At 40.5% G+C, this 19,601-nt stretch overlaps 1 protein-coding gene across 2 annotated transcripts in view; it reads right to left on the bottom strand.

The window, feature by feature from the left end:
* The window catches only part of TMEM131 (transmembrane protein 131), a 91,450-nt gene extending 75,184 nt beyond the window's left edge, over positions 1–16,266 (bottom strand). Inside the window, exon 1 of one of the 2 annotated variants that reach the window (XM_030448987.1) lies at positions 16,069–16,266. In XM_030448987.1, the coding sequence (XP_030304847.1) occupies positions 16,069–16,237 (169 nt within the window). In that variant the 5' untranslated portion in view covers positions 16,238–16,266. The remainder of the gene's footprint in view (positions 1–16,068) is intronic. The other variant, XM_030448996.1, reaches the window with a different exon arrangement.
* Positions 16,267–19,601: the final 3,335 nt, after the last annotated feature.

The raw sequence follows: 19,601 nt of genomic DNA, 5'->3' as shown, positions 1-19,601 counted from the left end.
GTCAATTCAGAGTGAAGCAACCGAGTCACCTCATTCAAATGAGACAAAGCCAATTACATTTTAAAGAAGCTCCACTGACAAGTCATAAAGAATCACCCAAATCCCTCTAAGAGCAGCTCTCAGACCGTCCAATAAGGACCAGAGAGGTCAGAAGCTTCTTCAAAGTGAAATGCAGACGGTGCCTGAGGAGCAGAATGCTTCCTTTTGAGTACTTGCCCTTTCCAGAATTAGAAGCAGTTACTCACCATTTGCACTTGTACCCCACGAGCTAAGGAAACTTCACAAACTTCTGCAGTGCAAGTCCAAAAATAGTCTTTTCTGTCTTTTTACACAAAATATTTATGTCACCAATAGAGAATAGGTTATTACCAATGCCAAAAGACTCTGCAAGCAATTAAGAATGAGATCACTTGGGCATGCTTTATTCGGTGAACCATGTCCCATGCCACGAGGAAGATGACTGCTTTGCCAAAGTCCCTAACCATTTCTCCTGGAAAAACTTCCCGAAGTCCAGGCTGATACCATCATGCTCCATTATCAGGATAATACTGTAGCAAATACTTTAATACTCAGGAATGGTAAACTGCAACAAATTAAGATCTGCTGACTGTGCCATTTCAGTCACCCCTGCCACATGACTGGCAACCGCTAAGAGAGGGGCACAACATAACATTTGGGGTAGGAAGCATTTCAGTTGTGACAGAGGGATCTGCCTCTGAACAAATCAGCAGCCAAGAAGCCAAATTACACACTAGGAAAATAATTTCTTCCTGACCCTACAGGCAACTGAAGCCCTGAAGGCTGGTTGTAATACTTGTTAGTCAAACTTAAAATGCTATTAGGCTGTTCACAGCCCAAAGAAGTTTCCAGGATAAACATTCATATCCAGAGACTAAGGTCAGAAGAATCAGTGTCCCCTTCCTCCTCATCTCTGCTGAAAAGAGTATATTTTTCTAAGAGGTATACACAGAAGAAAAAAACCTTCACCCTTTCAAGCACCCTCAAGAATCAAATTTAACAGATTCACAAGAATCCATGAAAATTTCAGTCATTCTTGTTACTAGGACATTAAGTAATTTCAGGGTCAAATCTTTCCAACTTATAACTTGCATATATCAGTTTCCTCTGTTCTCTCTGTCACTATTAATGAAGTGACACAAGCAGCAGCAAACTCTAAAAATGCATAAACTTTCATTTTATGTTTTCAACGTACAGCCTTTAAAATGTAACTTTTTTGCTTAGGTCAGCAATTCTATGAAAAGACTGTAAAAGATAACAGAAAAAGACTGAATGTAGTTTTTTCCACTTGCTCCAAACCTTTTATTTCTATAGAGAGAATTTTCTAAGCTTTTACAAACTCTTCAAAAAATGGCAAAACAAAAACCACCACCACAGCTGTAACCCTGCCCCACAAACTACAGCTTTCTGGAACGGTAAAAACACTATCCAGTCATTAGTACTAGTAGATTTCTAAATGCTTTCCCCTGCCCTTTCCAACATCAGTGCTTGACAGTAAACACCTGAAGAAATAAAAATGGAAACAGTGGTATAAAGAGACACCAAATTCACCTAAATTCTTCAAAGCTTAAACAGCACCTTCTCACACATTTATTTAGCTAGCAGCCAAATTTTGCTCAAACACATTCCTGTTTCCAAGCCTTTTATATTTTACCTTAAGTACAGAAGCATCAAGTAACAAGAAGACAATTTTTAAATCCTGCAATCCTCCAAAGAGAACAGGAACTTAAGTTTATCCAACACTAGGCTCTAGATGTGTCTGAATTACATATAACAGAACATATTTGCATGTAATGCGAGGCCACAGAGTGTGCCAAGACTCTTGGTGCACAACGATAAAAAAAGTTTTCCATGGTTCACATGCTATGAGGCTTAGCCTGATCGAGATCTGATTTTTAAGGTGGTTTTGCAAATTTTGCTTTCATTTCATTTCACTGTCAATCCCAATTTCAATAGCAATGGAGATTCTGGCATATACACTTATAAAAACACTATCCTGAAATATTACTTAGGTCTGGAACAGCTACTGCCTAACACAATGCTTTTATTGATTTTTATTCTAATCACCATAATACGTCTTCTTACATACTTGCAAAAACTGTCTTCTCCCTTCACTCATAAAAAAATTAGGAAACTGATTTAGATAACTATTTATACAATCCAGTATGATCTACTATATGAATTTTCTCCCAGTTTTGGAAATAGATTCCCAACTTACTAAAATAGGGCCAGATCAACTATTTCAAACTCTCCTAATTTACACTAAGTCCTTTTAAAAGAAGTCCAGTTTCTAACCCTTTGTCTTAATGACTAAGCTCACTTCAAGGTAACTATAACCACATGAGCCAATTACAATGTGCTAGATGTCACTCACTTCTGTCGGTGCAATTGTAATTACAGCACTTGTATCACTACTGGTTGAACAGCACAACTGAACTGGACGAGTTGGTTTTAAAGCTTTGACCATGAATTAACTGCTTATGCATAGTCACACAATTTCAATTATCCTGAACACTGAAAAATTGAGCAGCAAGTGAAATACAGGCAAGTGGACACAGAGTGATAAAATATCATTATTATGAAAGGAAAATTACATTGTTAAAAAAAAAAAAAATATATATATACACCACACACACAAAAAAACCAAACAAAGAAACCCCACAAAAAAACAAAAAAACCCACCAAAACCAAAACAAATAAGAAAAAACAAATAAAATAAAAAAAGAAACACCCATATTATGCTGCAATGCAAGCTACCATTCGTATAGGCTTCAAGAATACAAAAGCCTGGTGAATCTCAAGAAATATATCCCAGTTCAGTGCTCAACACAGTAAAAGCTGTTTAAAGAAAGAGCTGTTCTCCAAGATGCAAAAGCCAGTGCAGCTATCAGCCTGAATTTCTGTCTATAACCCCACAGGTTCACTGGAAATGTAAAATAGGGGGGCTGGACTAGATGACCTTTAGAGGTCCCCTCCAAACTAAATTATTCCATGGTTCTCTTATGAGACAGGCAAGAAAATCTCAGGCAAGAGACTCCAAGAGAGAATCACCAGCCTGCAGGCATCTTTTCCAGCTAAATCCTCTGCACTTACATAGTCAATTCACTTGTGGTTTTTCCAGTAGTCAATAAAGAAGATAAACCAATAATTCTTCCAACAGACCTCATTAAGTGCCATCACAGCCAAGACAGTAAATACACACAAAGTAGCAAAGACCACATGCAAAAATAGCTCGCTTTGATGTCTTTTTACATGAAAACATATTAACTTTTTTCTTTATTAAACTCCCTAATTACCATCCCTCAAAAAACTAACTTGCAAAATTTTTATCTTCTCTTTACATACTAGAGTTGAAATAGAAGCATTCCTAGGCAATGAACTTTAAACATAACCTGAAATGTAAAAGTAATATATTATGTAAATAGCAAAAAGATGGAATTTTCATTGAAAACCTCATTTTGTACTACTGATAATAAAACATTATTTTTATATCAGTCAAATAAGTTTATACACAACAACTTCTGCCCAAATTAATACAAGCTACACAGAAATAGTAGCACACTTGCACTGCACTACCAGAGTGCACAACTCACTATTTCATGGTGATGGAGAAAAAAGGTCAAATAATTTGTATTTTACTGCACTCAACAACAAGAACTGGAGTGTAAACACTGTTGGTCAACTAAGTCTGCATATAATCTTTTTGCCAACTTACTGATGTGTCAATTCAAACTTGACATGCAAGCTTCTTTATGCAGTAAGGCCCTTTCCTGGAAACAAGAGCTGTCACATAGCATTTATTCTTTTTTTTTTTTCTGACACAGTTAAGGCTGATGCAGATTTTTAGGAATTCATTGATCAACTCAGGCTTTAGAGCCAGTCACAAAATAGAAAGTGACAGCACAATGCTGATTCAGAACACAGGCCTCAGACAGACAATAAAGTTACCACACAGCCTGAGAAAGGAAGGAAGAAGGTCTCTATCCAAAGGACAGAGTTCAAATATCTGGCTCACACCACTTGTCTCACACTTCTGGAGATGGTGCAACTTCTTGAAGTTTTCTTTTAGAGATCTTGCACTGACTGGATGTGTTGTGCAATACCTACATGCTTGGAATAAAGCCACAGAAACACACCTAGAAATAAAAAAGTTTACTGAAAGTAACACAATACACCTAGGAGAGAGTCTGCTTTTTTTCAGCTATTTTCCTATGAAAACTACTTTAGATGGACAGAAAAAAATAATCACACCATATTTGAAGACATTTATTCTCAAGCAGTTACTGCCTGCTGAGCCTATATTTCCACCTTACAGAAATTTGTATTTTCATCCACTTTAGCAGAGTAATTTTTAGTTTAAACTGATTTTTTTTGTAGGAAGTTTTAAATGATATCTGCTATCAACAAAAATAGTCTATTTCAGGTAGTAGCAATCAGTATCACAATATTTCACTTAAAATTAATCAAATGCTACTACTTTCCTTTGCTAGATGCTTTAAGATTCCCATTTAAAACTTTTGCCTTAAGTTGGTGCTTTACTTTTAAACACGTCAGTAAGTCTTCCTCCAAAGACATTTAACTGCTGGCTCCAAAATGCTTCTCAGGAAATCATATCCAATCCTGGTGTTTCATGAACATTTAGTAGGGGAGTAGGACTGAGAAAATACATTTTTTAATAAATTAAAAAAAAAAAAAAAAAAGATATTTCTGACATCTGGAGAAAGACTTAAGCACACATTATTTTTAAGCCAAAGAGAACAATACTTCAGACACTCATGGAAACTTCTCATAAATCATTTGAAGAGGGGAAAAAAACTAAAAGGAAGTTAAAGAGAAACTCAACATCTGCAAATAGCAACCTTTTTTCTGCCTTCGGGCCATAGAAATTACAGCTTTTTACTCTTCCTAATAATGATGATTTAAAGTATTTTAAGATTTCAATATGTGAAATTAGGTTATACCCCTATAACTGTCTTGATTGAGACAATACAGAAATAAAATGAATTGGAGTTAGCCTCAAAAAAAAGACAGTCAGTCCTGCAATGAGAGAGGGAAAGAAGCAGCCCTTCCAAACTATTTTTATATCTTCATCACAAATTTTAGATCAGAAACTTCTAGTTGTGACACTAAGTTTTACTACTCATACAGCACTGCAAATTGATTTGTTCACAGGTAACATGGATTTATTGGAATTTTATCCTTTTCAGCATACAAAAATATTTAATAGGTGTTTTAAAATAAATGACAGTCAGTTGATAGATTCTGCAGCCTCAGGAGAACAATGCATTAAATTACAATAATTGTAAATGTTACCATTAAAGTCAGCCTTCCAAGCTTGCACTCCTATGAAACTGACCACTGAACAGACCTATGAAACACACTCAAAAAATGGATTAGGCCAACACAGTGCAAAGACCTACTTAAATGCTACATCCAGACTAATTAATGACCTTAATAAAACCAAAATAAGAACAAGAATTGTTCTCTACACTGTAGAAAGGGGAAGGAGGATGGGATTTTCAGAGTTTAAAAAAAACCCGGGAAGACAACAGCACCAGAGAGACACCTCCTGACATTGAAATGTCTTGCTGGCAATGTGAATGCAATCATGCAAGAGCTACAGCTATGCTTTGTGGTTTTGAATCCCTACTCCTACCTTGCTGCCTGCTACAGAGAACACTTTACATCCCTCAGCTTGACTGATGCTATGGCACAGCAAGAGTGCCCTACTTACTGAGAGTGTTCTGCTCTGCTCCCTGCAGATTAGGGGGGCACACCCCATTTCTTTTACAGGCACTTACCAGAGTGGAAGTCTATTACCTTATAGAAGAACAAGAGAACCTGGACAACACACTCATTTAGATTTTTGCTGCACAGCACACTCAACTTGGATAAGACTGAAGAAAACCACACCATGGAGAACAACCACTGGGAAGGAGGAGAGCATCTCCACCCTCTCCACACATGTGGCAACTGTTACCCAAGTGGCCACTGGTCCACAGCTACTAAGCCTGGAGGACAAGTCAAAAACCAGCAATATAATGCTTAATCAGGGACTATACCAAGTCTATAAACACAATGATCGAAGGCTGAGAAAAGGTAGGAAATGCCTGATGTTAAAGCCTTAATGTTAATGATGTGGCAGTAATGCTAATTATTGATTGGCAAAGCAGTCTGTTCACTTGCCACGTGGGAACAGAGACCAGCGGGAAAAAGCTGGTGGTAATGTCTGATAAAGTCAGAGAAGAAACGTGTAGAGAATAACAGCTGCAGCCAGTTTTGAAAGGAGATAAAATATGGGGCAAGAATGAAACAAAATAGGAAATTTTGAGGGAAAAAAATCTGAAAACATTAATAAGAAATTAGGAGGTATAAGTAGACATAAGGAAATGAAATAAGCTAAGTATGTTTAACTAATGAAATACAATTCACCTACCCAAAATACCTTGGAAGCAATTCCCCTCAGAAGTAAATAAACAATTATTTCTGGTCAGACTCTTTCAGAAACTGCTGGGATAAACTAGCTTGACACCCTGTAAAACACAGATCACAGTTTCACCCAAAAATTGCAAACCCATAGGCTTAGTTACAGAATATGCTTTGAAGAGACATCTGATTCTACTTTAAGGATTGCAAATACTCCACATCACCAAACTGACCCTTAACCAAGACACCAGTCAATTATCTTCACACAAAAATACCTCTCATTTCTACTTCGACATGCCTAGCACCAAGTCTCAACCTAAATATGCACACCTTTGCTAGACTAAATGGCCCTTCAACCTGTACCAATACAGGTATTTTCAAGTCAAAATTAAATTATACTAAGTAAAATAGCTTTTTTTGTTGTTGTTGTTCAATTTCCAAATGCATTACCATAGTGCCTTTTTCCCTAAAGAAATTTAGCTTAATTAAATGAAGAATTCAAGGGACTCATCAGGTACTGGAACTCTGATCAAATTTTTCCTCACAAACTCACAGTTTGTTTCAGTCTTTTCTCCATCAGATAATGATATTGAGTAGTACTAACTGGCAGAGTAACTTCACCTGTGAAGATTCAGTCCTGTCAATGAAAACAATCTTTCTTTTAGTTTCAAACATAACCATGTTTCCCCCCAAACAAAGCAAGTTATGAATCTTTGCACTAATTTGGAAGTTACAGTTTAGCCAAAGCTATTTGGGCAGATCATGACCTATTCAAGTTTTATGAAAGGCAAATGACAAACTATTATATTATGATACAGTTGCTTTTGTATTATAAAGTCCCAACACATCTTTCTTATTTAGGAGCAAACATTTAGAGGGCAGGAAGTCTTTCAGTGCTCTCTATCACCAAATTAAGTATCAGGATGGCTAGAAACAAGGGTCTCGCTAGATAATGGTAATTTGTGTCCATTGATGTCTCCAGAGCCCAAAGTTATACACAGGGCCAGAACACCAATGAAACATGCTAGAAGAAAATGGCTTCCATCAGCAAGAAAGGATAAGCCAAACTTGGCAACATTCAATATCCGTGTCTCTCCATATTGCCTCAGAAATACAAGTTGCAAGGATTAAGTATTACTTTAATAAATCTTATGTATTAACATGTCAACCACATGCTGACAATTGCCATATTACCAATCTTATTATCATATTACCAGCAGCTAACAAAGATGGAAAGTAATGGCCATATTATCCTTTGCATGAATGACAGATAGAAATATTCCTGTGGAAACAAAATTTTCAAGAGAAAGAAAGAAAATTAGGGGGCAAGACAGAGCCTATGTGATGATGTATGTAGATAGAAGCAAGCAATGGCCAACAAGGCATTTTTTTCATCCTATGATCCCATTTATTTATCAATGCAGCTATGTGTGAAACTTCCTGGATTCAATTACAGTTCCACTTCTATCTCAATTGTACCATATCACTTCTATCTCAATTACTAGTACCATAACATTGATTTCACCATTGACTTGAAGTGGAAACCCAGAGTTCTCCTGTTTTACAAGTATGCCCATCAATTTCAAAGTTATTGCAACTAAGAGGGAGACCCAAAACACAGAGGCAGAGCAATGACAGCAGAATGGATCTTAAGATGTCATCTAACTCAATCCTCTGAAGCACAACGGACACTGAATTTGGGCAGTGTTGCTTAGAGTTTTGCTGAGCCTTGAAAACTTCCAAGGTCAGAGATTCCACCATGTCTTTCAGGAAGAATCTGTGCCCATGCCTGTCTGTGCTCATGGTGAAATACAGCATCACTTTGCCAAGCCAGAACATTGCAGTGATCCTGGTTGGCAGACCATAGTAGACTGAGGTGTCAGAGATGCACACAAGAGCTAGGCTCAGCAGCACTGTACCTGCACTGTGCTGTATGTTCAGGGCAGTTCTCAGGTCCATGCTGCACTGCACATAACCATTGGCTGCAGAAAAAATACAGCCACCTTGTGGTAAGAGGAGCCTGCAGGCAGCTCCCCCTTGGTACTGGCAACTATACAGCCTGGGTGGCCACGCCTTTAGCTTAAAAGGCACCTCAAAGTTCTTATGTGAGCATCCCTTCTGCATGCCAGCAGAAATTATAAATAGAGTGGTATTCTTCTAAGGAAATGAAGCAGTGGCTGGAAGGGCCAACAGGGGGTAAACCCCTTCTATGGATATAGTCTGCAAGGTGTTCTGCACATGGACTGGAGGCCCATTTGATGCTGCACAACTCAGGGTTCTCAAGATCAAAATGTGTAAAATTACCTATGCTATCCTTTCTTTATAGCTTAAACACTAATATATAGCATTTCCAATGATACTTCACCATGTCCAAGTGCCTTTCTTATTCACATGATCACAGACCAGCACCTCTGGGTGCAAAACAAACTTCCCAACTTCCTCTGTCTCACTTTACTGTCTCCCAGGCTGCTGCCATGCAGCTTTGTGAGAAGTCTGGCTCCATTTTCTTCATAATCTTTACATTGACGTTGGCAGGCTGCCATGAGGCCCCTCCAAAGCCTCATCTTCATGCAGTTTTGCATCCCTCAGCCTCTCTTCACAGGTCATGTACCCACTGTTGGCATTTATGGACTTCTAGTGGGATGGGAGAGAGCAAAACTGGATGCAGTGGTTTAGGTGTGGTCTATTAAGTGCTGAGTAAACAGGAATAATCACTTTGTTCAGCCCAGTGGCTACACTCCTGTATGTTACCAGGGTACATTGCTGACTCAAGTATAGCATTTCCAGTCCATATCCCCTGCAATTGGTTATTCTTTCCCATATGAAGGACTTCACATTTGTCCTTTTTGGATTTCATCAATGTCCTGTCAGGTCATTGCTCCATCCTGCTTAGATCTCTCTGAAATGTAGCCCTGCCCTTAAGAATATCAACTGCTCCACAGATTTGGTACAATCCAGCTCCAGATCAGTGGCAAAGATATTAAGCAGGACAGGTCCCAGAATAGAACCAAGAGGAACTCCTTGTAACCAGTCTCCAAGGTGGAGCATGAACCACTGCTGGGAATAAACCAAAATCAAACATGCTGCAGTTCATCATATTGTCTGGATAGCTTATCATTATCTACAAATTCCACCTGCAAATACTTGTGCAGTCACTGATTCATTAAGATGATTTAGTACTTATTTGCAAGCTTAAGGTAACCATTTTTTAAAATCACTTAACATACTACACCAACATCTCAAACAGGGGACCCAAAGATCCCCTAGTGAAAGCAGATGTCATAAAGAACAGCCAATTTCTTTATCTCGGTATCAGTATCTTGTATAATTTTCCATCTGAACCAGACATTTTCAGTCTTCAGCTTATCTTTTACAAAACTAAATAAATTTCATAAGCCAGTCACATTAAACCATCCAATTTCACACTGAGGAAACTACCTGTTTCCAACAGAGTATGCCTGAAAGGAAACAAGAATGATTTTAAGCTAAAATTCCCTCTTTAAAAATCTCCTCTTTGAGAACTTTTCTCAGCCATTCTTTTCTTCATTACCACTCTCCTCTACAAGGACCTCATCCTACTTCAGATCTACAGATCTAAAAGGTCAAGTTGATGACCAATGGGTATAAGAGGTTCAGTGAAAACAAGTCTTTCAAACTATTTAAATTGGTACCATGTTTGTCTACAACTATGTCTCCTATTATCATTCCCTCAAATGGTAATTTAACCTGTTTAACATCACTGGTTGCTGTACCTCCTGACTTACATAACTTTTAAAAAAACTTAAACCAAGGGTTCTTTGGATTTTTTTTTAAGTAGCTTTAAGAAGTCTAGGCATATTCTATTACACAAATTTTGAAAAAATTTGTAAGAGAAAAAAAATTAAATCTCACAACCCCCCCCCCCAAAAAAAACCCTAACAAAAAAACCAACCAAAATGGAACTAAACAGAAAACAAAACCAGAAGGTTCTTTTAAAATATCTGTCCTTTAAACTCCAGTCTTGTGACTACTAGAGGTGAATGGACCAAATCAATTGCTTCCATAATAAGCACCTGGTGCACTCACCTTCTAGAACTATGGGACAACACAAGCTGGAAGTGACCCCAGAGGCCTTCAGCCCAGCTGCATGGTCAGAGCGGGTCCAGGAGCAGGCTGCCCAAGGTATTACCCAGTCGAGTTCTGAGTACACCCACTTATTACCATGAAGAGTACAGATATACCTCAAATGCTGTATTTAAAGAAAGAATTAAAAAAAAAAAAAACAAAACACCTTCTCACAGGTCCTGTTACACCAAGCTAAGTTTATGTTGTAGACTGACAAAGTCAGACATGCCACACTGAACAGGAGTTACTAGCAAGGGAAATATAAGGGATCTTTACTGACTTTTTATTCTTGCTGAACCCACAAGCACAGGAACAAACCAAACTGGTTCTAGCCTGTGCTTCAGTCACACAGTTTTTACTTATGCATGAAGCACACCATCCACCATTCACTGTCAAACTCCCAGCTGATTTACCAAGTTTAAGGCGTAAGAGTCTTCAGACTTGTAGACCTAGCAAATCACACCATGGAATCATAACATGCATCCCTCTCAGGAGATTAAAACTGGGTAGGTTTTGAAATAAAGTGACACCACGAATGCCCCAGCTTTACTGCAAACAGATGAAATTTTAACATGCACAAATGTATCCAAATGACACAAAGTAATTCATATTGCAATACTGGCAATCAATCACAAAAACAAAACAAAACAGAAAAACACCAAACAACTGACAGCTTCAGTTAAGTAATGCCTGTAGACTTCTGCAAACTGGAGATGCTTCATCATGCTAGACACTACACAAATAAGTACCAAGTGCCTTCAGGAGCCCATGATCCAAGGTTCTGAACTACAGCACACTACCCTTCAACTGAGCTTACAGGTGAGGGTATCTCAGTCTGCTTCACACATGCACTATAATGAGACATAGGGAAGAAAGAGATGCAGAGAAGGGAACAGCAGTCATTTGGAGATGGCACAGAAGATCACAAAGAAAGGGGTCTCAACTCTGTATTGATTACATTATAACTTTCCCTTATATTTAATTTAGCCCAAAGACTCTGCAGACAACATGAAACTTTTCAATTTGAGCACATGGTTAATATTTAGTATTCAACAGAGCAAAGACAGTGCAAATCTAGTCAGCTCTCCCATATGTAAATTTCAATAATAGTGAAACAGCCTGGTCAGTTTTTATTTACTGTGTTTTTCCCACACTACTCATGATTTACATGTGCTGCTTCAGCTGCTAGAGTGTTTTCAGTTTGATTGGGGTCACTCTGGATCTTATTTTGATTTAAGCAAGAGTCAAAACATCAGTATTAAAATAAATGGGAGCGTGCTACATGTTAGTTCTGACCGCAGGATATAACAAACAAGCAGTGTATGTGAAGAGGTTTTTTATAATGTTATTTTAAATCTATAAGCTTTCTCCCGCATAACTTTCCAGCATTAGTTTGCTTATGACACTCATATGAAGTACCCTGGACTGCCATTTTAGATACTGGTAAAAAGCAAGAAGGAAAAGCTACTTGCCTCAGATTAGACAGACTGACAAAAATGGAACCAGAAAACCAGCATCCCAGTGCACTGCTCTAATGGCAGCTTCCTTCAGCTATTCTGTGATTATTTTACCTATCATGCTTTAGTAAAAAAAAGAAACAAAAAAACACACCACAAAAAAACTAACACACAAAAACCCCAAAACAACCACCAAACATTTTGCATTTTCACTGACCTGATATCAGGTCTCAGATACTTAAATAGAAATTTTTCCCAGATCCCGAACCAAGATGGAACTTAAAAAGTTACAGTGAGGGATTGAACACAGCTTTGCTCTGACTGGATCAATCCTGTGAGCAGGTGGATAGGTAAGAGAAATATCAAAATAGTCTCAACAGACTTTCAGTCTGCTGGCCAAGCAAAAAGCTATTAAAAAAAAAAATCTTAGTTGTATAAAATTAAGATTTAGAAAAGAAAAAGAACAAACTAAATGAATACAAACAAAGGAACAAACACAAAAGAGTTCTCAGATAAAAAAGCATGGGGATGCTAGACATCTCTCTTCAAAACAATTTACTCACCATGGGGTTTATGGCATTGCTGCAGCTTCCTTTAACCAGAAACCCCAGAAACCCTTCCAAAAAAATCAACAATGAAAAAATAACAGAAATCCCCAAACAAAACCCAAAACAAAACATACATATACTGAAATATAAACTGACAATTGTCCTCAATTCACATTGCAATACAGAATGTTATAATTATACTTAGAAGGAGGATGAGCCTACAAAAAGCCTGAAAAGCATATGTATTTGCAAAGTTATTTGCAAATACAAAATATTTGCAAAGTTATTTTTTTGCTCCTTCTAAATGGCAAAAAGCTCTTTGAGACTGAATGCTGTTTTTTTTTCCTGCCATGTCATTTTTTTGCTATGGACTCAGAGATTTCTGAAGGAAAAAAAAAAAAACCAAACAAAAACCACAACACACACCACACAACCAAACAATCTACCACATATCAGTGTTTAGTCTGAAACTGATGTTTAGGCTTTTTTCAGCTGGTCCACATGCAGTTTTCTCTGCTTTCATATTTGTCCAGATACCAGATACTTTCCACCAGTTCTGTTTCTCTAGCACAGCAATATCACTGTTCCCTCCAACTTCGATTTACAGCTTTTATACACTGAAGATTTCAATTTTGCTTTCTTGTTAGACAAATGCCAAACCCATTAATGTTACATTTTTACCCTCAAACTCTAAGATTGGGGATTAGAAGCAGTCATGTCAACCTGGAATACTCCATCATCAATCTTCTTCCTATTCACAACAGCTCCATAAAGATCTGCTTACTGCTCCTCCATAGAAGCATGAAGCCAGCATTACCCTCCTGTGCATCAGTTCCATCTTTCCCCCAGCTTCTCTTCATGTACACACAAGGTAAGAGGTAAATGGTGTCCTCTACCTTAATCTTTTCCATTTATTTTCCATCCTGACCTATGCTTCTCTCACTACTATGCTTTATCAGAGTACCTACTTCTATAAATTTTTTTCTGCAGCAACTTCTCTGGAATATATGCTGCACTGTGTCTCACTACAGTCGCCTTCAACTCAGCTATGCAGAAACAGCACAGAAGTGAGAATGTTCAACCCCAGTTCTAATTCCTCTCCACAGCTTCCTTCCTGCAGCTGTAGTGAAACATGTATGCCTACATTTGGGGAATGAAAGAGCCATTTCTAGCTATTTCCTTACTTCCAGATAATAATTTTTTTGAACTGTGTCTTACTATGTTTAACTTGACACAACGTGGTAGATGCTAAGGCACTGAAGGACAGAGCGTGAAACACCTTCCCCTCCCTTCTTCTGAACTACTATTTCATGTTGAGCTCCTACCTAAGTCTAAAGGACCACTGTCCAAACTGGTCTTTCCTCTCCTATGCTCAGTTATTGACCATTGGACACTGGCACTTAGATTACAGTTTATTATCAGCAGGACTGGATCTCACAAGTTACTATCGACTTTGCCTTGCTTTACAGTGCCACTGTTCTTTTATGCAGGGTATAAACAGACATTTCAGTGAGCAAAAGGAGGACTCCAAGACAACAGTTTTCAACATGTGATCCAGAAATGCAGATCCTCAAAGAATTCTTCTATGGAGTTCATAAACAATTAATTAAAACAAAACCAAAACAAAATCCAAAACACTACACTAAGACTTCTTAGTGAGCTTAAATATATCACTCAGACTTACACTCAAGCAGCAGAAAGCTTGGGAAGAAAAATGAGTGTCATAAATCATAACACACTGAAAGAAATGTGTTCTGTATAAGAACCAAATTCCCTTTTTGAAAATGATATAAGTGCTGCTGGGGTAAGTTTCAAATAACTGACTATATTAGTAGAAGGAAATGGTATCAGTACAAATGATTCAATTTTCTTGAAGGGCTCCAATCATATCCATTCACTCTGTGATTTTAAACCTGCCTTTGTTTAATCTAGGAATGCCCAGGAAGTCCATGGAGAGAAAACAGTATCCCCTTCTCAAATGAACAAAGCCAGACCGTGGCCTCAGCTGTAGCAACTTTTAGGGCATGCATCCATTCCATCACACAGGTATATGACATCACTGATAAAGCTTATAAATTCCTATAAGGTACTACCAATAAAGGAATGAAACTACAATCAGAGTTAACACCAGGTATTTCTGAAGCGTTTAAACTTTTCTAGCTACTTGAGACACTACAGACTAAAGTGACAGACTTAATTTTCATCACTCTAAGGATACCGTTTTCTAAATGTCTGAAGACAAAGTCAAGTGAACAAGAGTGGTTCCAACACAAAACTGATATTTTATCACCTTCATAGCAAGATCATCATATCTGTAAAAAACAAGTTATAAACTGAGCCCTTCATTACAAAATGTAAGGCACACCTACATTTATTCTGACACATGCATTATTAGGACGCGTTTCTTCCCTCAGGTCTGGTCCACGGACATGATTACAGCCTCATCACTAAATTTGTCTTCCATATCATTCTTATTCTTTTATATTCTATATTCTTCTTATTATTATTTTATATCCTTGTTTTGTTTCACTCTCTTGAACCTCATCTGGCCTGATACATTTCAGTCTCCTTCCAATAAAAACCTTCTCCAGTGCAGCAATTCGCTTGAAAAGCAAGTTTTCTCGTTAGTTAAAAGCTATCTGTTTCAGCTACTTGTGTAATAAATTATATTTCTCTGCTGCTTTCTAACGCTGCCACGCAGCCACACTTTAAAGTAGACCATGAGTCTGCACCTTGGAAATGCCTGAAAGCCGTTCTCAGCAATGCTACAGAATATGCTTAGGTGTTTCGCTCGGGGCCTTTTTTCCTTGTTAAACCACAATGAAAAGACAACGTGCCAAAATCCGACACTGGAAGTTAAGAAGTCCCCGTCCGACTTTCACTCGGGTTTGGAGAACACGCCAGCGCCCTTGCGAAGGCGTCCGGCACCTGTCAAAAGCTGGGGGAGCCCAAGGTGGTCTCGGTACACTTCTGAGCCCGCAGTTTTGCCCTTTCTCAGGCAGCCCTGCCCGTCTGTTTGGCTTGGCTCCGTCTCCCACTGGAAGCCTGCCGCAGGGAAACCAGCTCAACGCGAGAAAGCCTTCTGCTTTCCTTCCCTTGCCCCTCTCTTCTTTTAATTTAAAAGGCAGCTCCATCCCCGGCGCTGTCAGGGAGGAGAAACCCTACCGAGCTCAACCCAAATGTCAGCAGCTCCCCCCTGCCACCACCACCGCCAAGCCACGCACGCAGACCCGCCGAACAACCCGGTACCCGCAGGGACAGGGACACAGACACAGCGGCAGCGAGTCCCCGCGCAGCAGGCAGCGGGACCCGGCGGCCGCACCGAGGGGGAAGGGGAGACGAGGCCGGTAGCCTCCTTCCCCCTCACCGCCTCCATCGCCGCCGGGGAGCGGGTGGGCCGCGGCGGCCAACGGCCCCGCAAACCGTAGCCGGAGGAAGAGGAGCAGGAGGAGGAAAAGGAGGGAGAAGGGGGGGAGGGAGGAAGGAAAAGAAAAGAAGGAAAATCTGGGTCTCACCTTCCTTCTCGGCCCGGGCCGTGTGGAGGAGCACCGCCAGGGCGAAGCGCAGCGCCGCGCCCCGCCAGGCAGCCGCCCAGCTGCCAGCGCGAAGGAAGGGGGAGCGGGAGCAGCCGGGGCAGCCTGGGCAGGCGGCGGCCACCGCCGCCACCTCCCGCCTCGCCGTCATCGCGCTGCCGCAGCCGGTACGGGTCGGCCGCTTCTCCGGCCGGGCCGCGGCGCGCGCGCGGAGGAGCTCGGGGAGAGGGGCGGAGCGGGGGGGAGAAGGGCGGAGCGGGGGGGAGAAGGGCGGAGCGGGGCGGAGGGAGGGAGGCGGGGAGGGGCGAGAACCCCGCAGAGAGCTGCATCTCCTGACGGGGATGTCACGGGAGGACGAGGCGGGGCGGGGTGGGGGGCGGAATGGACATTCCATGGGTTTGAGGGGGCGGGGTTACCGAGGGAGGGAGGAAGCAGGAGCCATCTTGAGTGTGGGCAAGCCGTCCACTCCCTTGTCTGGGGTGGGGAGTTCGGGTATAGTTTAGTTGGGGTTTTTTTTCTGTTTGTTTTTGTTTGTTTGTTTGTTTATACGTATATATGTGCCTCTAGGGCCTTCTCTGAGGATAACTGTCTTCGGTGGGGGCACTCCGTCCCTTTAGCGCTCCTTTCTCCCCGTCTCTTCAAGGGCTGAGTTGTCCCTCATTGTTTCCCTATGGAGGGTACCGGGGCTTCTCATGCCCACACTCAAGATGGCGGCGGGGGGCGGTCCCTGTACGTGTCCGCGGCATTGCGGGGTGCGGGTGTCCATGCGGCGGGGTTGGCGGCGGCAAATGCTGCTTGGGGGCGGTTCTCTCCCGTGTTTGTGTCCTTTTTCACATGTCTCAGCTTCCCGCCCCGCGGCCGCGCTGCTGAAGGCGCTGGAGGCTGCAAGCAGGGTTGTTGGTAGCCCTGTCAGTGCGGGAATCCGCCCCCCGCCATGCTGGGCCTGGCCGGGCCGGACCGGGCTTGTCCGCGCAGTACCGTCGCCAGTAATAAAACCGGAGACCAGCGAGGTATTGCATGCCTGAGGCCCTGTGCGAAAGCAAGGGCGTGATAGCAGACGCCCGCCGCTCCTGAGAAAAGACAGATCCCCGTCATAACCCGTCTCAGACACACGGGTGGCCGTGGGGCCTTCACAGCGGCGTTTCTCTGGCACAACGGGGCAGATCCCCCGGTGCCGGAAGGATCTGTGGTACCAGGCGTGCCCAGTGGCGAGGCTGCACTCCCAAAAGATGCGAACCGGCGATGTAGCTTGGTCTGGGTATCAGCTGTCCAAAAACAGGACTGATGCTGCCATCTTGGGTGGCATAAAGTCATCGGGGATAAAGTGGCAGAGAGAAGAGTCTGTGCTCCAAATAGTCCCGTTCACTAATGAACTGGATTGGCTTTTTGGAGTAAAAAGTTGTATACGCCTATGCTCGGTTCCTTAGTCCTTCTTTTCCCTACGTGATCAACATTGGGTTTTAAATGGTTGGACACATGGTTAAATTTCAGCTGTCTAAACAGCATGATAGATTTGGGTAGTGTAATAGATCCAGAGTCTCTAAGGGACTGACTAATGTACAGCCTAACTAAAGATAGTAGTATTTATTTATGGCTCCTACACTCAATCATAACATAAACGGTTCTTTATTGTAAGAACACTCCAAAGACACCTTGAAATACCCCACACCGTTGTTTTGTTCAACTATGGCCATAATATCAACTAGGTTTATTTTCAGGGGAGAAATGGAAAGTTAGACGCGCTAGGGTAAATGTCTTCCCAGTCACCAGTGGTCATTGCCAGAAATATGTGAGGAGTTAAGTTAAAGGTTTCTGTACATTCCATATATTCTGTGTATTTACTAGTCTTTCAGACTTGCATAATCTTTTGACTACTGCATTGAAAAAGGACATACATGAATTGGTGAATTAGGAACCTGAGTCTGTTCACTCTCCTCAGAACCACCCAAGCCACAGTAAAGGTAAAACCTGATCACTGCTGTGAGCAAAAGCCCGCATGTTGACTTATGTGGGGGATAGGTATGTGCATTAAAGAGCACAATCAAATCTAAAGAATTCATAAAGACACACAGCAGTGCTGCTGCTTTGCTACAGTAGACCCTGTATGATCTTGATTTTACCTTCTTAACTAGGCTGCTGCTGTGTACGCATTAGTTTTCTGGAAAAAGAAGTCAGCTATTTTCTCATATTACACATCCTCTCTTGTACAACCGAGCAGCCAGACTTCATTTCTCTAATTCATGCTGCAGAACATCCTATCCACTAAAATGAATGGGAACTGTAGTGAAACCAAGATGTAAGGACAGCAAAATCTGCCTTCATGTAAAAATGGAAATGCCAACTCTTATTTAAAAAAAAAAAAAAAAAAAAAAAGAGAGAGAGAGAGAGAGAGAAAACGACTGTGAGTCCTACCATTGTGGTATGAATTTTAAACCATACAGCATTAAAATATGGGCAGTTTTTAATTGTATTTATAGAGTATTGTATTTTAATTGTAATTATAGAGACTATCTTTTTCAAAAGATATTATTAGATGTGTAGGAAACAAATAACTCTCAGTACATATTCTTCCTTTCATCTTTGTCCAGAACTCCCACTGTTTTCTGTGCGAGAAAAAACAATACAATATGGTTCAATGTCTGTAAATGATAAAGCAAAAAGCATTCTGTTAATTTATTTCTGAATTAATCTGGGTTGTATTATTTCATACATGTTTGAGACTCTTCAGCTTGCTTGGTTTATGCATGCAGTGCATATAAATATTAACATTTTGATACTGCAGTATTGCTACAGCTTATTGAACATTTTAAAAAAATTAAATAAAATTCTATACTAAAAAAACCCTCAACTTATAATAAGCTCTGACAAGACATAGAATATAGTTCTTTTGGAAATGTGCTTTTGTTGATAAAAATTGCATGAATACTCAGATAACAAATTTCAATAGCTGAATTGTCAGTTGAAGAAATGCCTTCTTCCACTGGAAAACACATTGAAAGTGGGGCCATGCCCCAAATTCTTTAGCTATTGTCATCTTTGTTAGTGTGATTTCTAAACCAGAGTAAATTTAGTTAAAGACTGCAACATTTACTGACCTATGATAGTTTGAAGTATTCCTCCTATGCATACTCACGTGTCAGCTTTCAGCTGTCAGGGAAGTTCACTGGTAATATACATGTTTTTTTCTGGGCAAGGAACCAGAACTGCTAAAATACAGTTGTGGTTTTTGTCCTGCCACCTTTGCTACGGAGGCAGAAACCCCTGGGAGAGAGGCAGAGAATTTAATTAGAAGCAATAATCTCTTCAGCTGCTGGTACTCATTAGAGGTTATCTGTCAGACTCCAAAAGCCATTATCAAATGTTTGAACTGCCTCGTCTTTCCTGCAGTGGGTTGCCTCTTCTGGGGGACACAGATCAAACCCAGGTGATACTGCACTTTAATAAACGAGAAATGTCTGTGGGGTCCCTTTCACAGGTTTTGCTGGCAGGACAGGAACTCACAGTGGGAAATACAG

The sequence above is a fragment of the Calypte anna genome, chromosome 1 (genome assembly GCF_003957555.1).
Source record: "Calypte anna isolate BGI_N300 chromosome 1, bCalAnn1_v1.p, whole genome shotgun sequence".
Lineage (NCBI taxonomy): Eukaryota > Metazoa > Chordata > Aves > Apodiformes > Trochilidae > Calypte > Calypte anna.
This window is presented reverse-complemented; position numbering and strand designations above follow the sequence as displayed.